This window comes from Podarcis gaigeae (assembly GCF_964106915.1).
Source record: "Podarcis gaigeae genome assembly, chromosome: 3".
Lineage (NCBI taxonomy): Eukaryota > Metazoa > Chordata > Lepidosauria > Squamata > Lacertidae > Podarcis > Podarcis gaigeae.
The window spans coordinates 58,065,040-58,085,125 of record NC_139680.1 but is presented as its reverse complement, the minus strand read 5'-3'; the positions used below and the strand labels follow the sequence as shown (position 1 = coordinate 58,085,125).

The following is a 20,086-nucleotide window of genomic DNA, read 5'->3' as shown; positions in this document are numbered from 1 at the left end:
CTCAGGTTCATTATCCTACAACAACAACAGCTACACAAAGTTGGAATTCCCATGTGCTTTAAGGGCAATTTTCATTACAACGTCCAACACTGTAGCTGCTACAAATGCTGAGCTCTCAGTGCCACACAGAGAGAATGGCACCCACTTCTCTCTTTCAAAATTCTAAATGTATGCCCATTGCACCAAAAAGGTTGGTGACCCCTGTAACTCAATGCCCCTGGTTCAATGGGAATAAAATAGTCAAAGCTAATTTGACCTGTTAATGTTTTGACGCTTGAAGCATGACTAATTTGGATAGGGGCAAGTGTATGTGCCACATTCTGTGCATGCTGTCAGTCTGAACAGGACGTCTGTGTGTTGCACCACTGCCGGTGATCACTAAAGATGCCTAGCAAAGCTCTCCAGAGCCAGGCTTGGAAAATAATTTTAAAGGCTCATTTAAACTGGCCTCGAAGATTAGTGATCCTTTACAAGCTCCCCCCCCCCCATTTTTTTCTCCTGTTCAGTCTGAAATCCAAACTAGAGAAGAACTGTGGGTTTCCCCAGAGGTGGGGAGAAGTCCACTTATTTTCTCTCTCTCCTGCAGCTTCCTAAATCTTTCTCCAAGTAGTTAATTTGAAGTGATCTTAGGAGAGCAAGCCAATCTCTAGTGGCCAATTCTCAGCTATCCCACCTCAGTGCCAACTTTTCTGTACATTATTCCATTCCTGCACTTGGTGGGGGTCTGTTTATCCCACTGGCTCCTAGGGGAAAGAAATGTGGAATGGACTCTTGCTTTGGGACAGGGGCAGGTAGATCCCATGAGGCCAGGGAGGCCAACAACTAAGGAGCTATGAACTCTAGTCACCAGATATAACAGCCCCACTACTGGTCAATTATTGAAGGATGAGAGAAAGGTAGACCAAGAAACCTAGATCAGGCATAGGCAAACTTGGCCCTCCAGATGTTTTGGGACTACAACTTCCATCATCCCTAGCTAACAGGACCAGTGGTCAGGGATGATGGGAATTGTAGTCCCAAAACATCTAGAGGGCTGAGTTTGCCTATGCCTGACGTAGATAGATCAGGGATTTCTGTCTTGCTTCCTTCATCCCTTGAATGTATAGCACAAAAAATGGAGTTCAGGACCGGCTGTTTCAGGATAACCGATGGCCTGTTCTTGCTGGAAACCATGCAGCAAGTCAAGAAAAGCAGCCTTGTTCTAATCATGTGCACTCAAGTTCATCAAACACAAGTGTTAAAAAGGCTGCACACTTTATGCCTATTTACTTGGAATTAAAAAACACTGAAATAAATGAGGCTTACTGCTGAGGGATTCAGGCTGTGAGTGTGTGACCTAGTGGAAGACACTCACTATTATTTAATCAACAGCTGTCTACCAACTTGAGCCAAATGAAAGATGCTATAATGGAGAACACTGAGAGACGAAGAGAAAATATTTGGTGACTAATATTTCTTCTCTTACCTTGCAGGTGCATTGTCCTGTATGATCAGAACATGAACATTTTTCCATTTCTGAATCACAAGTGTGTGGCTCAGTCCCTGCTGCCAGGCATTCACAGGCAATGCACTGTGGGTAATTGCGATATCCCAGCCTGCATTCAGTGCATTTATCCCCAGAGAATTCTGGGCGGCAAAAACAGCAGCCAGTGTCAGGGTTGCACTGGAAACTGAGAGATCCAGTTGGACTGCAGTCACAAGCCTAAAGAGAAGAGGAGATGTTCCATAAGCACATTTAAGGATTCTATGTTGAAGACTTTCATCTTTAACTGAAGAAAAAACAACTCCCACAAGAACAACTGAAACTATTGCCAATTGTCAACATATTTACATCAATAGGCTAGGCAACTATTTTGTGCAGGTAAAGAGTCCACACATATTGGATTCATTTCTTAGGTATTTTGTCACTTGAAGGACATTTTTTTAAAGTACATGGATTGGTATGGGGGTGGGGTTTGTTTGACTCAAAAGACAGCTGGTGAATTTTTAAACAAACAAACAAACAAACAAACAAACAAACAAACAAACAAACGTGGTAGGGTGCTAAAATAAACCTCACAGGATCACAAAGCCTGCATGAAAACTAAGGTCTGATAAATTCCACTAGTGAATCAATGCTTGCACAATGTTTTGGAGCTCTTTGTTTTGGAGAAAGTCTTCAATCAAATCAAAGAAACAACTTTTGCAAACCCAGAAAGGATACCTTCTGTCCTGGAATCTTTGTCCAGTTTGCAGAGAAGTTGAAAAGGCATTTGGGAGTAAGGATCACAATGTTAATTCTGTATTGAACTTACATTTCAAATCTACAATAATGATACTAATCACCTCAGAGCTGATCCTAAATTTGGATACCTTAGATTAACTTAAAACAGCAGTTTGTTACTTTAAGGTTTGGTTTGCTCACATTTGTTATTACTATAGTTTGCAACTGTAAAATTCTTTTATGAATGGAAACTAGGAGGGATAAAAATTTACAGAGTCAGTAAATTAAAACGTATATTACCCAACCAATATACACTAGAAAATGCTCACTGGTGCCGTTGTGGCACTAGCAGAAATATATTCTGTTTGGACACATGCACACGAGGAATGTTGTATCAAGAATTGTGGCTTATATTAACAGGCAAGAGTACAACAGCAGCCATGGGCACTCTTGTTAAAGATGAAAAAGTAGAGCTGGAAGGCTTTGAAAAAAGTTGCTAGAAATGCAGTAGGTTATGATTCACACTGAAACCCCATCAGAGAGATAATTGGCAACACCTCAAGTTGAAATCATAAGATGTGTTTCAAACCTCTATTTCGCTCAGTATATATGGCAGCCAAATTCTGGATTGTATGTATCTGGGACCACTAACAGTTAAGAATTGCCTGGCAGGCTTCTGTGTAGTCTAAGAATTAAAGCGTATTTGGAGCAGGAAGCCTGCACAGTAAGTGATGCCAGAGGATAATGCCTACTGGGCAAATTGTTCACCATATGCAGAGTAAATTACAATCAAATGTAATGTTTGTTTTGCAAGGAGGAAGCTTCATGCAATCTTCCCCTGCCAGTGAGTTATGATGGGCTCTGAAATCAGCTCCACTAAAAGCTCAAGTGGAGAGGGGGCAATCGCACCTTGCCTTAGAGAAATTAGTTGCCATGCGCTAAAAGGGAAGACTTGGCTGACATATCATTATTAATTTAGAGAGTGCTGTGGCAGCTGCCATACTAATGCACTCATATAATAGACAAGGCGAGGATAGATAGAAGAGATCCCAGAGCTGAAACAGAGGTCCTCAACCCCTATTAAGCTGGTTTGCAGAAGCCTGGTGATCTGTGTGGTGAAGAAAGGCAGAGGTTTTGTGAGAGGAGCTTTACAGCTCAAAAAGAAAATAAATTATTCTGCATTAGTTAACTGGTTTGAATGGCGATGAAAAACAGCCTTTTAAGAGAGAGCACTGTGGCATTTGATTGCTTGCCTACACTGAAAGAAACTACCACAATGCTAAGTTAGGCCTCTTTATGTTCCTATTAATGATCATTTGTACACACGCTTGATATGTGGTGGTTTTAGTCTTTATAATGTCCATTTCCAATATATCTCTAAGAGACGGTAATTTTGATTCTTACATAATGAGAGGGACCTGGAAGTGAGAGAAACTAACTTGCCTGAGGTCACACAGTGAACCTATGGCAGAGGTAGGAGGTGAATCACATCCAAAGCCGTCATGGTATTCACCAGACTACAAGTTGGCTCAAGAAAGACAAAAGAAAATACTTTCCACAAGGCTCATCCAGACTTCTGCTTGTCCCACGACTTTCCCTCAGGAAAACTTGATCTTTACTGCTGAATCAGAGCAAACGTCAATCAGTTTCCCTGTGGATTGACGTTTGGTATGATTCAGTGAAGAGCGGGTTTTCTCGTGGAGAGCAGTGGGGCAAACAGAAAACCGTTTGGATCCATGCCTAGGAAGCGTGGGGCAAGTGGAAAACCATGCTTTCTAGGTATGGGGCAAGCAGAAGTGTCAACAAATCCATAGTCAAGTCAATGATAAAAGGCTTAGACAGATCCTAGGGCCTACACATGGTAGTACCATGGATCCTTCATTTTATTTTATTTTATCACATTTGCATCAATCTTCTTTCACAGAGCTCAGGGTAGTATACATGGAGACGATTCCAATCTATCCTCATAGGTAAGTTGGGTTGAGTACCAAATGAAATATTATTTAGGAGATCCACAATTGATCTTGTAACTCAGATAGGACCTCTATTGTATCTTTGGCTTCAGTTTTTAATTGGGACAATGTAATACCAGCTGCAGTTCTAATACTGCTCATGAAGACTGGTATCCTTGAATGACACTCAGAATTCTATTAAAATTGCGCTTGGAACAAAGAAAGCTTTGTCAGACACAATACAAAGCCATCTGAGTTATCCTTAGGCTCACTTCGCCTTTGTTTTGTGAAAAGGGATAAAATTATATCCAAATTTGGACAGACTGTCCTTCTGACTTCAGTACACAACAGCTGAAATAAGGTACATGTGGAGTTTGAACACTTTGTCTTCTGAAAGATGCAGCTCCAATTCAAATATAGCACATCCTGTCATCTGGGCCAATGCCAATGCTCACAAAAGAGAACTTCAGTTCTATGATTCTTTAGAAAACTCCCACTGTGTTTTTGGTTCCAAAGACTAGTAGTTTACCACATGGAAAGCAAAGAAACACACAGAGATAAAATACAGGTTCACTCACCTTGCACCCGCTGATAATGTCATGACCCCAGTGATTTGGTGCACATTTATCACACCTCTGTCCTACAGTATTGGGAGGGCAAATGCAACGGCCAGTGTGTGGATCACAATTATTACCAAGATGGGCACACTCACAACCTTCATGGGGAAGATGAAGAGAAAGAAAACACGAAGCACATTGCTTAAAATATCTGAAGAAAGCAAATTCTGTCATCATAATGTCAGTTGTCCAAAATCTTAGGTTTTTATACTGTACTGTGATGTTTCGTTTTATTGTTTGATGGATAATTGTTTTGATCATCAACTCTATCGTGTTTTATGGCTGTGTGTTATGTGTAAAGACTAGTCCAGAAATGAATTAATAGTAATAATCATTTATCTGTGGTGGGTGCATCTAACTATGGACTGGAGAGATGAAAACTGAGCCAAAGTCATGTACCCAGTTGAGTCTGATATACAGTGGTGCCTCGCAAGACGAAATTAATCCGTTCCGCAAGTCTCTTCGTCTTGCGGTTTTTTCGTCTTGCGAAGCACGGCTATTAGCGGCTTAGTGGCTTAGCAGCTATTAGCAGCTTAGCGGCTATTAACGGCTTAGCGGCTTTAAGAAAAAGGAAAAAAACTCGCAAGAACTCGCAAGACGTTTCGTCTTGCGAAGCAAGCCCATAGGGAAATTTGTCTAGCGAAGCGACGCAAAAAACGAAAAACCCTTTCGTCTTGCGCGTTTTTCGTTTTGTGAGGCATTCGTCTTGCGGGGCACCACTGTAGAAATAATAAAAACAAAAGCGGTAGAGTTCCAACCATGAACTATGTATATGTGCCCACATCATGAAATGCCTGCCTGAGACTTTACAGAGACATCACTTGCGACATCTATCAGCCACATGAGGCAACACATTGCCAGCATACTCTTGGGGCTCTAGCTATGCCTCAGTCTCTTTTCTTCTAATGACTGAAATATAGAGTATGAAACACAATTTTAGATAAATGCTATCAGGACTGAGGAAACATTTTTACTTCTGAGAGCCAAGTGTGGTGGTAAGTGGTCAGTCAAGGGCCATATGCCAGTGGATGTGACTGGAGCCCACACTCCCACCCTCTCCATTGTGATTTACATGGGGAGCAAAACATGTATATCACCCTTCCCAATACAACTGCACTCCCTTGTCTGCCAATATTTTTTTGATGGCAGTGTGATTTACATGAAAAACATGGTGCACAGACATAACTGTGTATCCTCCTTCGCATGAATTCATTCATTCATTCATTCATTCATTCAATTTATATACCCCATAGTTCCTCTCCAAAGGAGCCTGGGGCAGCAAACACATCTGTAGTAAAAATAAAACCACGTGGCAGGTAGCAAACATTGAAATATGGTGGGTTTCTTGGACACCTATAGTGGGCTGCACTGAGGGCCTCTGAGACCCATAGGGTGCCCACCTGTGCTAAGGTAACTTATTTGGTGCTGGAATGATGGAAGTGGCTTGCTAGAATGGGGTCATTCTATTTAACTTTTGTCCTGCTCATAAGCTTTGCCTAATGAAGCAAGTATCCATTTGGGGGGAGGCAATATTCATACTGTAAAAATGGTATGAAGAAAAGAAGCTCCCTAGTGACTATCTAAACCCCCCACTTATTCTTGGCTGCATTAATTTTTTTTTTTAAAAAAGAGAGAGGCAAGAATTCCAATCAAGATTCCCCATCTCATTTAGATACAGGGTCTCAACCATGAATCAACTAGAGACCCGGCTGGCTTTGAAAATCTAATAGTATAGTGCACCCTCATATCATGCTGTCTTCTCTCTGAATGGAGAGTTGCTTGCTGGATGCAGTTTTGAAGTACCATAGAATTAATGGAAGTTTGTGTATCTCTTTGGAATATTCTTAAGCAGTCTGAAGGCATTTGGCTTATCTCAGGGTTTTCAGACATCAGTATCATTGTCTTTAATTAAAAAGATTAACTGGTAAGCCATTATGCTGTTCTTTCCCCTGCCCCCTACAATGTACTAGAAAATGAAATTCCAGAACTCATTAAAAGTAGAAACAGACTTTCTTTATATCTCTTGCACATCTTTGGTCTTCAAATGTCAATACTCTGTTTCCCCCCTGTTTTGCTATATATCTGCCAGATTTATTATGCCAAATGACATTTCTTTCTATCATATTTCATTTCAGAGATGTAATGGCACCAGTCCCATAAGGGGGTTCTTCCCTTGTTAAAATGGCTGATGTAGTGGAAATGAAGCAATTTATGTAGCTAAGAGATGCTAGACTGTAGAACGGACTCCCACGAGAGGTGGTGGACTCTCTTTCCTTGGAGCCTTTTAAGCAGAGGTTGGATGACCATCTGTCATGTATGATTTAGTTGAGATTCCAGCAATGCAGGGGGTTGAACTGGATGACCCTTAGAGTCCCTTCCAACTCTGCGATTCTATGATTCTCCTCTCACAAAACTGACAGCAGTGTCCATCTGCTTGACAGAGGAAGGGAAGATAATCCTTGTGTACACCAGCAAGCATTCAGCCCATCAATGTACAAGAACATTTCTGGATCAAGGCCAATTTCTTTTTTCTGTGGAACTCATATTCACCATTTGTCCCTGTACTTATGATAGATAAAGGGAAAGGTACCGCTGCCCGTATGGGCCAGTCGTGTCCGACTCTAGGGTTGTGCGCCCATCTCACTAAAGAGGCCGGGGGCCAGCGCTGTCCAGAGACACTTCCAGGTCACGTGGCCAGCGTGACGAAGCTGCTCTGGCGAGCCAGCACCAGCGCAGCACACAGAAATGCCGTTTACCTTCCCACTATAAAGCGGTACCTATTTATCTACTTGCAATTGGGGGTGCTTTCGAACTGCTAGGTGGGCAGGAGCTGGGACCGAACGATAGGAGCTCACCCCGCCGCGGGGATTCGAACCGCCGACCATGTAATCGGCAAGTCCTAGGCACTGAGGTTTTACCCACAGCACCACTCGCGTCCCTGTGTACTTATGATACTATATAATTATTCAACTTTTTTTTTCCAGAGCAAAAAAAGCTAAGAAGATTAAATGACTTTTCTTTTACTCAGAAAGTCTTCTGGGTTTTCCCATTCCCCTCCTGTAAAATAGAATTCTTTTGAGTTGCTGGTTTTAAAGTGGTTATGATGTGCTGATTTGTGTCTCAAATTAAACACTAGCTAAATCCAGGAATTTCATTTCAGGGTCTTCATCAGAGTAACCCAGAGTGCATACAACCACTAAAGAGAATGGGAAACCCCAAAGAGATGTGGGGCTCTGTAAGTGCCCTCCTACAATTTTAATCCATTGCATCTGCCACACTGACATCTCATTTGTGTGACATTGATATCTCATGCATGTGTGTGTGCTAGAGCAAAATTTATGGTGAAAATGTAAACACAAATTAGTACATCATTCATTTCCACCATGTATGATTGAAAATGCAACATTTTAGGATGAAGGAGCCAGAGCTAGACATTCTGGAATAAATCAGGTATCAGTTGCAGAAAGTTTTCAAAAAAGAAAACAGCTTTCCAAACCTGCAACTGCTGCAAAAAATGACAAATCACAAAGATCATTCACTGTGTTCTCGTTCCATCCCCATTTGTGCTAAGAGCCGTAAGACTACAGTTACCATTTGTTTTTCATTTCAAGTTTTCTCTTCCGTGAATCCAAAAGTTGACCTCTTACCCTTACCAAGTGCTGACATGTTTAAACTTTTACACAACAATAAACATGTCTTTATAGATCGACTCTTCTTGTAAGGGAACACAATAGCACAGAGCCGTGGTTCAGCATGCAATCTGTACAACTTTTAGGAAATATTCATCTGCCCAGAATGTTGCTTTTTTGCTAGTTCATAGACGAATGGATTGAAATCACATTTAATATCCTTTAGGCCACTGCTACACTTAAGCAGAACAGGTAAGGGATATAGTTCAGTACTGCAATCCAAGCGTATAGATGAATTTCCAGGTTCAATTCCTGATATCTCTAGTTAAGAAGAGGCTTTCTTTTTTGTGGTGGGAAGCAGGGTCGTGGTGGTAAATACCTTGTTGTCTTAGACCTTGGAGACAGAATGCTAGAGTAGATAATCCTGGGCCAAATGATCCATAATCTGATTTAATATCCTATGCCTACTTCCTTGCAAGTCCCATTCAACACTCTTCTGAGTGAGTAGGACTGGGCATCATCACACACCCATGACATAGATCAGGCAATCCAGAGTAGTGCAAATGTAAAGAGCCTGAAGGCCAGGAAGAATACCGTAAATACTTTATTGCATAAAATGCAGGAGTATGAGTTTCTGGCTTTAAGTTTAAGAAGAGTAGCTCATATGAATTGCTGAGGAAAGAGAAAAAGATTAAGACTTAAATGGGAAGGGTTTCTCTCAATCACACACTATTAAGGAATATAAGCTGACCTGTGTAATTGCATCATTTGAATGCTTCAAACTAAGGATGAAATAATCATTCCTCAGATAGGCTTAATGTTACCCTTTTCAGCAATTCTGCCCAATTCAGCAACTTGTGTGCATCCACAATTTCCCTATGGAAGTTGCTCCATTGACTATTGTATCTTAGACTGAGAAATCTTTTCGCTGCTCATATAGGTCATACTGATATTGCAGGTCCCATGAGGATGAATGTGTCCTATTGAGAGATGGCTTCAGACCCAAGGGAAGCAATGTTACACGGAGTTTTGCCACACGCACAAAAGTTTTAGTCCGGGTGTTTTTTTTAAATGGGAACAAATTAACATACAAAGATCCAGTAGCACACAGGAAAGCTCACATTTGTGGACTTGAGGAGGCTCTCTCTGCATTGTGAATCTTTCCCCAGTTTTCTAGGTCAGCTACTGGGAGAATGATGCCTTTGGCTAAAGTTTCTTGCTGGAAGGAAGGGTGGGGGACAGGGCAGAAACACTGTCACTTTAGCTTTGCCAGTAGATAAATGGAAAAGTAAAGGAACCCAGATTTGATGTTATCTGTATGCTCCTTGCTCCTGCTCACCAAATAAAAAGTCTAATTCAGTGGACTGCAGACTTCCTAGACCTATGACCCATTTCTAACCTCATCATTTAAGATGAGAACCACTTTTAATTATCCCCCCTCTCTCACCGTCTCTCTGACTTGCCATCATGAAGTCAAGTGACAGGGAAACTTTGGTCGTCCTGATGTTGTAGGCTAGAATTCTCATTATCCCTGACCAATGGCCATGCTGGCAAGAGGCTGAAGGGAGTTGAAGTCCAGCAACATTTGGAGAGCCACAGGTTCTCCACCCTCGAGGTAGCTATTGGGCCATTTTCTTTCTTGGAAGAAGAAGAAGAAGAAGAAGAGTTTGGATTTGATATCCCGCCTTTCACTCCGTTTAAGGAGTCTCAAAGCGGCTAACATTCTCCTTTCCCTTCCTCCCCCACAACAAACACTCTGTGAGGTGAGTGGGGCTGAGAGACTTCACAGAAGTGTGACTGGCCCAAGGTCACACAGCAGCTGCATGTGGAGGAGCAGAGACGTGAACCCGGTTCCCCAGATTACGAGTCCACCGCTCTTAACAACTACACCACACTGGCTCTCTGTTTGGAAGACCCAAACAGATCAGAAACTGTGGACAAATTCAGACATGTGTCTATCATGTGACAGAGAATCTTACCTCTGAGATTTTGGTTTGCTGCTTAAAGTTTTTTTAATAAACAAACAAATAAATTAGGAACCATGAGGCTGCTGGCACAAACCACCTTACAGTTGCAACTCCATTACACCACCAGTTGAAGATGAATGACTTAAGGGACAATGTAAGAGAGTGTGCTTTGGGAAGTGTGAAGCACTTAGAGCAAGAGATGGTGTGTGGAGAGAGGTAACCATGTGGAAGAGAGAATGAACTGCCATTTTATTTTCTTTCTTATTGAGCTCCACAATGAACACAAATACACAAAGTAGGTGCCACATAGAAATTAGTTGCAATTTTATTTTTTTTACTGACAGGATTGTTTAAAAGAACTGAGGTACTTTCATGTCATTATATTTTTTCATTTAAGCTGACAATTTATTATTTCCATCAGTTTCACCTGGTAATGCTTAGGCTCCATTTCTGTGGTACATTTTGTATAGATTAACTTGCACCTCCCAGAAATTGGTAAGGAATATTTTCCTCTCACATTTACCTTCTGATGTGTCATGTGGAAACAGAAGAGATATGCAACTAGACTACACCTGCTGGTTTGAAATGCAGTATGTAAAGCTAGACTTTTGCACCCATTGTATTCTACTTGTTTGACCTAGCTCTGGGTTGCTACATTTATCTCTAGGTAGCTCCAAGTCAAATGCTTATCATTTGTAAAAAAAATAACACATTGCAAGGGAAAATAGTACAACAGGAACATCACTTTATGCCAAACCATATCATTGGTTCACCTAGCCCAGTAAAACTGATGAGCAGTGGCTCTCCAGATTTTCAGCCGGCACCCTTTCCCCAGTCCTATCTGAAGGTGCCATGGATCGAACCTGGAACCTTCTAAATGCAAAACGTGTGGCTTGGGATCAGATTATTTAAGAAACTGCTTCTCCGTGTATGATTATCCCACTCTGCATTCACTATTAAGATATTTTGCATGGGCCTTATAGGTTCTAAGGAAGAACACTTCTTACAAGCCATGATAGAATTGGTTACTAGAATAAATCTATCCTGGTGTGTGTGTGTTTTTAAAAGAAATGCAAAGTGCATATTTTGGCGTTAACCTTGGACATTTGTAATTCTCCTTATCTTTAGAGCATAATGCTTGCTTTGCTTGTGTTTTCTTCATTGCAGATGGTTTATGGACATTAGGAAAAAAAAGATATGCCAGCTATGAGCATTTTGCTACATGTAATTTTTTAAAACAAAAAAATAAAAGAAAAACTAACTTGCATTAAAAATAAATAAATCCCTAGAGTTAAATCCCAGAGAAACAGAATGTGATGAACTCGGATGTAGTGCTGGGCCTGAAAGAAGTCTTTCTCCTCACACACATAATAAAAAGGAAAGCTCCCCATCTATTAAATGAAAGTTGATGATCTATACTTACGGGTGCATCCTCCTTCTTCAAAGCCATAAAATCCATGAGCACAGCGGTCACACTTCTTTCCTCCAACACCTGGCTGGCAATGGCACTGTCCAGTCTCATCACAGTCAAAAGATTTGGATCCAAATGAATTACAGTTGCAAGGAACACAGCCTCTGGATGACTGTACGCCAAAGGTTCCAGGCTGTCACAGTAGACAGAGGGAAATCATTTAGCAGAAATAAAAATAGCAAGCCATGCTAAAGGAAAAAAGTGTGTGAGAAGCACTGACTCTTGAAGGGTCAATGGATGTGAATGAGCCACTTTGTTTAAGTAAGTCCTAAGAGATTAAAACAAATAGGAAGGTTCAAATCTGGCACCTCTCCTTGTAGTCCAATTTACCTAAGTTCACACTTGAAGTCTGAAATGCATAAGTTACCAACATCTGAAATACAAAGAAAGACAACTCTGAAAGCTCCAAAGTTAATTTGAAATCTGATTCATTGGTCCTCATTAAGGAATCAGTATAGTGTAACACCAAGCATTCTAAATTCTGAATTTGGTTCTGCTCTAATGGAGCACCTTGGAAAAGCAACTTTTAATATGAACTCCCGATGTGTCTAATAACAAAGGATGAGCTAACAGAAGAGTCCTCATTTGGGCTACCACAGGGCTTTTGATTTAATGTGGCGGCTATCACTTTTCCATAGGACACATACAGCCATTATTCTGCCTTGCAGAGTTTAGCTTATGTGGCCTCTGAGGCCTTTAGATGATGTGGAGGCCAACTGTGCACATTAAAAATGAGATAGGAAAATGCCTCTCTTCCCCTCTCCGCAGACGACGTCCCTCCTTGCAATGCTGCTGTATGGCATAGAACGGCAAAGATTTTCTGTTAAACCTGTATCACCATGAACCTGTATTAGCAGCAACTATTAGTGCAACATCATTGATCCAAGCATGCTCACAAATCCCAATTTGTGCCTTTGGAATATTTTGTAGGGCTCAACCATTGGAAAATCCTGGCCTAAATTCAGCCCCATAAGTCTACCAGTTAAACGAGAGGTCCTTGGTCCACCAACCCTGCCTGTTCAGAAAGTACCTCAGAGCAAGGTTCTGTTCAATATATAAGTTTCAGTTATCCCTACTTCAGCATGGCATCAGCGGGCCTTGCTCAGATTACAGGCGCAGAGGCTGAAGTTGCTTCCCCATGCAAAGCCAAGTAACAGCAATAAGCATGCAATTTATCCACCATTTCACCACTGTATATTATGACTAGTACTATAGCATCGTATCTCTCACTAAGAACAGAAAGGAATGCCTCAACTCATGCAATTAAACCAGCAAGCACCCGCCCTCTAAATCACCAGTTTCATAGGAAAAGTAAATCCTGTTTATAAGGGGGAAAGGCAGAAAATCAAATTCCATTTTAGATAAAATTGTCTGCTTAACCTACAATTAACTTAAGAAGTTGGGTCAGTGGCTGCAGTGCACCAGTGAGGAGAACTACAACTTCACATATAAAATTATGCTTTGTTAACTATTTTCTTACTGAAATGTTGAATTATCTAGTAAGTGTGATACATTTCGTGTTAATTACTATGCACTGGATTCAACTAACTGGTACCACTGTAAGTAACTCCGTATAGAGAGTTACCTGAGAACATTACTTTAGGTGAATTCAAGTAATCACAATAACTTAGGTTACGTGGGTTACTAATATTATCCAAGTTCCTTTGTAACTTGATTCTTACTTATCTGAAAAGTCAGCATTCAAAATTTATTTTTTTCTCAGATATCCCCCTCATTAATGACCTCAATTGCCTGATGCATCACACTGCAATAGCATGGGTCCTGAACTTCAACTAAATCCCAGGAATTTCAATGGGATTTATTCTCTAGCGCATATTGTACCAGACAATGTTTTGATGTTGAGAGAACACTGACTGTTTTCTAAATGGTTTGCTTCTACTGCATTGTTAGTGTAACACAACACAGACACATGCTAGAATGCAATGCATGCTGTACATGGTCTTTTTGATTACCAAAGAGGCAGGTTTGAAAGCACCTCTCGGGCACCCACTTGCACTGGAGTAGCCCCATCTCTGATGAGGTGCTCTGATTTGCTGAGCCGGTAATGGGTTTTCCTTCTGCATATACACCTGTCTGCTCAGCTCACATCGTTTACCAGTGAATCCTGATTTACAGATACATCTCCCTGACACATCACAGTTTAGTGACATGGATCCTAGAGGATTGCATCCACATGGTGTACAGAATTGCTTTTCTGGAACCCAAACATAACCAGGCTTTTGAAGAGAAAGAGAGGGAAAACAAGTTAGAAAACAAAGTTGTACAAGAAAAGGTTAGAAGAGAGAGAAAGAGCAAGAAGTCTATTATAAATATTTGTACACCAAACAATTTGGTTTTCTTAGTGTACATATGGAATTAAACTGAACCAACTAAAGATTACATAAATTCAATGGCCTTTTGTTTTATACTTAAAACTATCATATGCACATCTTATAAAGTCCAGTAAGCTTTGCTCTAAACTACAACCGATAATGCTCCAGTAATGTAAACACATCCGTATCTAGTAAATGAGCTAATGCCAAACATGATCATAATGGGGGTTGAATCCAATTGTGCTCCTTCGCTCATGCAAGAACTTTTGACCCAGTGGTCATCTCTGCCAATGTAAGGGAGAGGCAATTTCCACCAACTCCATCTCACCCTGCAGCCCGTTGCACCCCTGAAAATCTGTTTCAGAAGGTTGGAGGACCCTCCTGAAGAGGCACAGAGGGTGACAGTGGGTAGAAAGAACTGACAAAAATTGGTTTCCTTCTGTTGGATTAAAAAGCCATTAAAAATGGAATTCTATCCTGAGAGTGCTATTGAGATGATCATGTTACTTTTCAAATCCCAGTTTTTTACTGTTGACATTTTTTTTCTAGTTCTCTTAATGGCTTCGTATTGTAATTTCCCCCATAGAAAGTTAAAGTGCTCTAATGAAACATTCACACAGGAGAGAAGTAAAATAATCTTTCAGGAGAAGCCTTTGAAGCTCCATAGATCACCACAGCACAGAATCACTTTCCTATTTTTTTGGACAGCCTAACCATTTATTGGGCCAACCTGTTTCACTCATTTCAAATTGTTCATTTCCAATGCTTCAGAGTTTTGCTTTATTGTTGTAAACACAGACATAATCATTGTGATCAAGGTGTGAGATGAGTGGTCAGAAAACAGATAACCAACCTAACCTCTTTTTTAAAAAACTAAAGCAAATGGACATTGAGCCCACAATTGCACTGAACGGTAATTCTAGAAGCCAAGAGGGTTGTTCCTTATGTTTTCTTTCTGAGAGACCTGTCTGTAATTTGTTTATAAAATTCAAAAAAACAAACATGTGAATCATGATGCAACAGTGCAAAAAGGGGGTGTTCCGCCCATTTTCTTTCTTTCTTTTTTTCATGTCAAATATTATGTCAATTTTTATTGTTTGTTTTGCAAAGAACTACAATGTTCCTTTATATACATAAAAAGATATTAACTATTCATGGTGTACATTTATTTTGTTTGACTTAAATTTTAAAAGGGGATAGATTCTGTGCACCACAAACAACATGTTCCAATTAGCACCAATAATGATTCCAGAAAGCCTTAGAAATAAATTCTGAGAAACGTATCAAAGGCAGTTAGCATCCGTAGTTCTAAGCCCAAAACCACCCTCAACATTTTATTTGAACAACAACAAAAAAGAGTCATTATAATATACGCAACACATAGAAAGGGGAGGGAAAGCAATAAGGATGGATCAGTTTTTATGGCTTACCTTACACTCATCACATCTACGACCCACCACGTTGGATCTGCAGTCACACTGCCCAGTCTTAGAGTTGCAAGTCTCTGAAAATGAGCCATTGAGATGGCAACGACAAGCTACACAGAAATAAGAAAGGGTGTCATAATGTAATGCATACTGGCACGCTATGATATGTACATGACACAAAATGAACTCCACTTTTATTGTGTGTGTGTGTGTACGCGCGCGCGCGCACACACACACACACACACACACACACACACACACTGTAACTCTGTTCTTGGTCTACAATTAACCACACAAAAGAAAGATGAGTGCCACTGCCCTCTCCCATTTTTAATTGACTCAGAACCATGCAACTAGAACTTTGCCATGAGTGCACAATCCTGATTAGGTCCCCCTTGGCTTCTTCTGTATTTAATGGCAGATGCCAGGCTATACATTCTACATGAAAAAGTCATTGCCTGCACAGATAATGGAATTCTAGTACCAGATTATGTGACTTTTGATCACAGGAGAATTTTAATAATATAACTACACCCCTGGGAAAGCCACGCAATGCTGTGGCCCAGTAATCCCTGCAGTGGATTACTCCAAGGACACACCACATGGGTTTCAATGCACATCCATCCAGTATTTCCTTTGGCCACTTCCTACTGGGTAGTGGGTGCCTCTCCCTCCAGACAGTCCCCCTAAACCATTTAGCTGTGCCTCAGATTATACAGAATGTACAGTCATTAGGGCTTTACTTTCTTTTCTTTTTTTAATCTGCCTTGAAGACCATGCAACTTTCAGCTGTATGAATCTTGTGGTGTTTCCATAATTAAAAGCCAGTTGTGAAATAATGGACAAAAAGATCTGGGCTACTGGTTTGATACTTTCATTTTACATTTTTGTTTCTTAAAAATAATGTTTAGGAATAACAGGGCTGGTGACAAAACTGAGCTGCCAATTGAATCGACTAATGTAAATGACCCCAGCAGGAAAGAAGAGAAAGGGAGGGGGAAAACCACAGTATTTTGAGAGCAAGACTCTTGCTTTGCAAGTTTTCAATCACGAAGTTGATTCTTTAATGAAAAGGAGAAATTGAAAGCAACAAAGCATAGGCACAGTCCCTCTGATTTCACAGCTTCAGGGCAAACTTCATGGAAGCCTGCCCAAGAAATATGCAAAAAAGAAAGCCTAGTCGTAATAGGAGGAGAAATAAATTTGCGGTAACTGCAAGCACAAGAACATTAATATACTGAGAAGTTCTACTATGAACTCAGCTAATGACAAAAAGCAAATAATGTAAATATACATTAAAAAGCTATCTATTTTAATGTTTTTTTTGTATATATTGTATGTTTTCGCTCCACACAGAGCCTCCTATACAGCTGTCTCTGTCATGTTCAAAGTTTCAGCCATGTCAATGCCTCAAGGAAAGAAGCACAGCAATGGGAGTTTCAATTCTGCTCATAGTTTGATTTTTCAAATCTGCTGCTTTTTAAATGACAGCCTTAAAGAGCAAGTCACGAGGCACCACACCAATGAATTATTAATCAACTCCAATGCAGCTGCTGAAATTGGAACCTGTAAAAATCCCACATGTGCAGAAGTGGTGGTGGTGGGGAAATCTTATGAAAATCTTATTAGTGCAAGAGACTGAATTGATCCACAGAAGACTCTACCTAGATGGAAGACAAGGAGTGGCTATGTTTGCATGACACTGTATTGCCTTGGAGATCCATGGATGAGCTGGTTGAAAATTATATTTAATGCTGCCAGGGGATTCTTTGTAGATCAGATGTTCTGTGCCAAGTGGTCAGCTGGGGATTAACTGTGTTATGAATATGGTTGGTGAGAACGGGTGAAGGTGAGGTGCTAAGAATGTGTTTTGGGAGATGCTACTGCAGAAGGAAGTGTTAGCATAGCTTCCATCTCAGTTATCTTGCTTAGCCAATAATGCCTTAACACACGGAATTGCTATCATATTTTTGTACAGTATTTGCTTTTTACTTGTAGTGTTCCTTTTAAAAGGATATGTTTTTTCAATTTTCCTCCAAAAATTTTTCAAATTAATTTTCCAAATTATTACAAATCAAGCCAAATTACTTTAATTTAATACAATTTTTAAAAAACAGCTTTCCCGCTCCGGTTCTGAACATATGATAAATTTTAATTATGCTACTTTAAACCATGGACATTTATTGCACTTTTGTATTTGATATTCATTTGCAAAGTTCTGTTCTTTGCAATGTTGTACTTGAAATTTTAAGATTCACTGTAAACCAGTAAAGAAATTATCTAAATCAGCGATTCCCAAACTCCCCTGCAATGGATCTCTCAAAAACTGCTAATGGCTTTGGCAGACCACTGATTTATTATTTTTTTCTGCTTATTGTAGGAATTGTGATGTGTTGTGCTAGATGCTGTATTATTTTAATTATATTTCTATTGCTTCTTTTGTTTCTTACGTTGTATTACAATTTGAATTCTCCAGAATTTTATAGAACTCAAATGGTAAGTGTTCTTCACAGACCTGCTGTGAACCACCTGAATAAAGCTTGTGGACCACTGGTAGTCCACAGACCAGGGTGGGAACCCTCAATCTAAATACAGTCGTACCTCGGATCCTGAATACCTTGGTACTCAGATGTTTTGGCTCCCGAACGCCGCAAACCTGGAAGTGAGTGTTCTGATTTGTGAACGTTCTTTGGAATCCGAACATCTGACAGGGCCTCCACAGTTTCTGATTGGCTGCAGGAGGTTCCTGCAGCCAATCAGAAGCTGTGCTTTGATTTCCAAACATTTTGGACGTTGAGCGGACTTATGGAATGGATTCCATTTGACTTCCAAGGTACAGCTGTAAATTAAATACATAGATAAATAAAAGAAATATATCTCCTACCTTTACACCAAATGAGTCACTCAATGGGAACAACAAAGCAGTACTATTGCACAATCTCTTTTTTAAAACCAGTGGTGACATCCTTCTGATTAGTCACGCACTGTGACAGACACTGAACATAAGGCAGGCATCCCCAAACTTGGCCCTCCAGTTGTTTTGGGACTACAGTTCCCATCATCCCTGACCACTGGTCCTGTAGCTAGGAATGATGGGAGTTGTAGTCCCAAAACATCTGGAGGGCCGAGTCTGAGGATGCCTGACATAAGGGCAGAAGAAATATGCAAAAGGAGTTGGCAAGAAACGGGCAGCCTTTACCTTCATTTCCTCCTCAATATGCTTAATGCAACCTTGTGTCAACCTGCTACAAGGTAAAAAGAAAGGTTCTCCTAAATCCCAAACCTGTAGCCAGCTTGACTAGGGGGAGAATGGGAAGAATAGAAGGCTGCTGCATGTGCCTGTGTGCCTATGACAAGATCATCATTGTGATGTGCATTTTCTTCCTCCTGCTCCACATAATTGGTTGCCGCTGACAGGGGAGAGAAACACTTAGCCAAATGGTGTCATGACATGAGGCTAGCTATATTCAATCTTATGAAGAGGGCAAGCTCAACACAGTGCTGTTATTTTCATACCCTTGTTTATCATCATCTCATTTAGTCTGGCCTAGGAAAGCAGAAGTGGCAGGGAAGAATTCTGCGGTTCCTCTCCAGGGTTCCTAGTTTTTATTCTCCTATAGCAGGCAATTCAAAACGAGACTGGTAAGGAAGCAAGCCCTGTCCAGAGATGAAGGAAGGCATCACAGGCCATAACAGGGACAACAGGACACCCCCATAAAGTTGATTTTCCGCAAGGGTAAAAATGGGTCCCACAACGTCATCATGACAACCCAACTGTCAAACCAGCTCACTTATCAAACGTGTGGCAGGGTGAATGGACTGGATCCAGTTCTCCACCCTTGGTATAATCTGAAGTTCAGATGAAAAAAGGGTGCTGGTGGCACCTGCCCTCTTTTAATATGTAAAATGCTGTGCGCAAGTGATAGAACCACAATAGAAAGAAAGAAAGAAAGAAAGAAAGAAAGAAAGAAAGACCCTTAATCTAGATAGCAAGTAAGGAAATCTGAAGTAACCGCATTTTGGATAATGTGACACTCACTGTACGTAATACCATGAAAATAAATGCATGTCCTATTTGACAGACCGTCATGCGCTATGCCCATAGGGAATGAATGCATTCTGACAGGAGAAGCAGAATTCCAAGACTTACGTTGACAGTTCTTTACATCAACAGCATCTCCGAAATACCCATCAGCACACTTCTCACAGTATTGGCCTGTTGTACCTGGCTTACATATCAGACAAGCTCCAGACAAGCTGTCACAGCTGCCAGGAATGGAGAAGTCGAGGTTGTCATTACACTGGCAAGGCTGGCACGATCCCCCTGGTTTTAAAGGTTGTCCAAAATATCCTTCTGCACACCTAGGGCGACAGACATAACATCTTAAAGTATTTACATTGACCTGTTGGCTTTTTAAAAAAAATAACATTGTTTACAGCTCTGTTGCCTTACGAATCACTAAAGACAGCTTTATTTTCTCTCAAGT

General features: G+C 40.7%; 1 protein-coding gene across 10 annotated transcripts in view; it reads right to left on the bottom strand.

Annotated features, from left to right (window-relative positions):
* The window catches only part of LAMA2 (laminin subunit alpha 2), a 453,343-nt gene that overhangs the window by 118,122 nt on the left and 315,135 nt on the right, over positions 1-20,086 (bottom strand). For 5 of the 10 annotated variants that reach the window (XM_083731000.1, XM_083731002.1, XM_083731004.1 and 2 more), the window contains 6 exons: positions 19,750-19,961; positions 15,603-15,709; positions 13,813-14,076; positions 11,792-11,972; positions 4,734-4,870; positions 1,466-1,702 (listed from right to left, as the gene is read on the bottom strand). In XM_083731000.1, coding sequence (XP_083587126.1) covers positions 1,466-1,702; positions 4,734-4,870; positions 11,792-11,972; positions 13,813-14,076; positions 15,603-15,709; positions 19,750-19,961 — 1,138 coding nt within the window. The remainder of the gene's footprint in view (positions 1-1,465; positions 1,703-4,733; positions 4,871-11,791; positions 11,973-13,812; positions 14,077-15,602; positions 15,710-19,749; positions 19,962-20,086) is intronic. The other 5 variants (XM_083731006.1, XM_083731007.1, XM_083731008.1 and 2 more) reach the window with 1 other exon arrangement.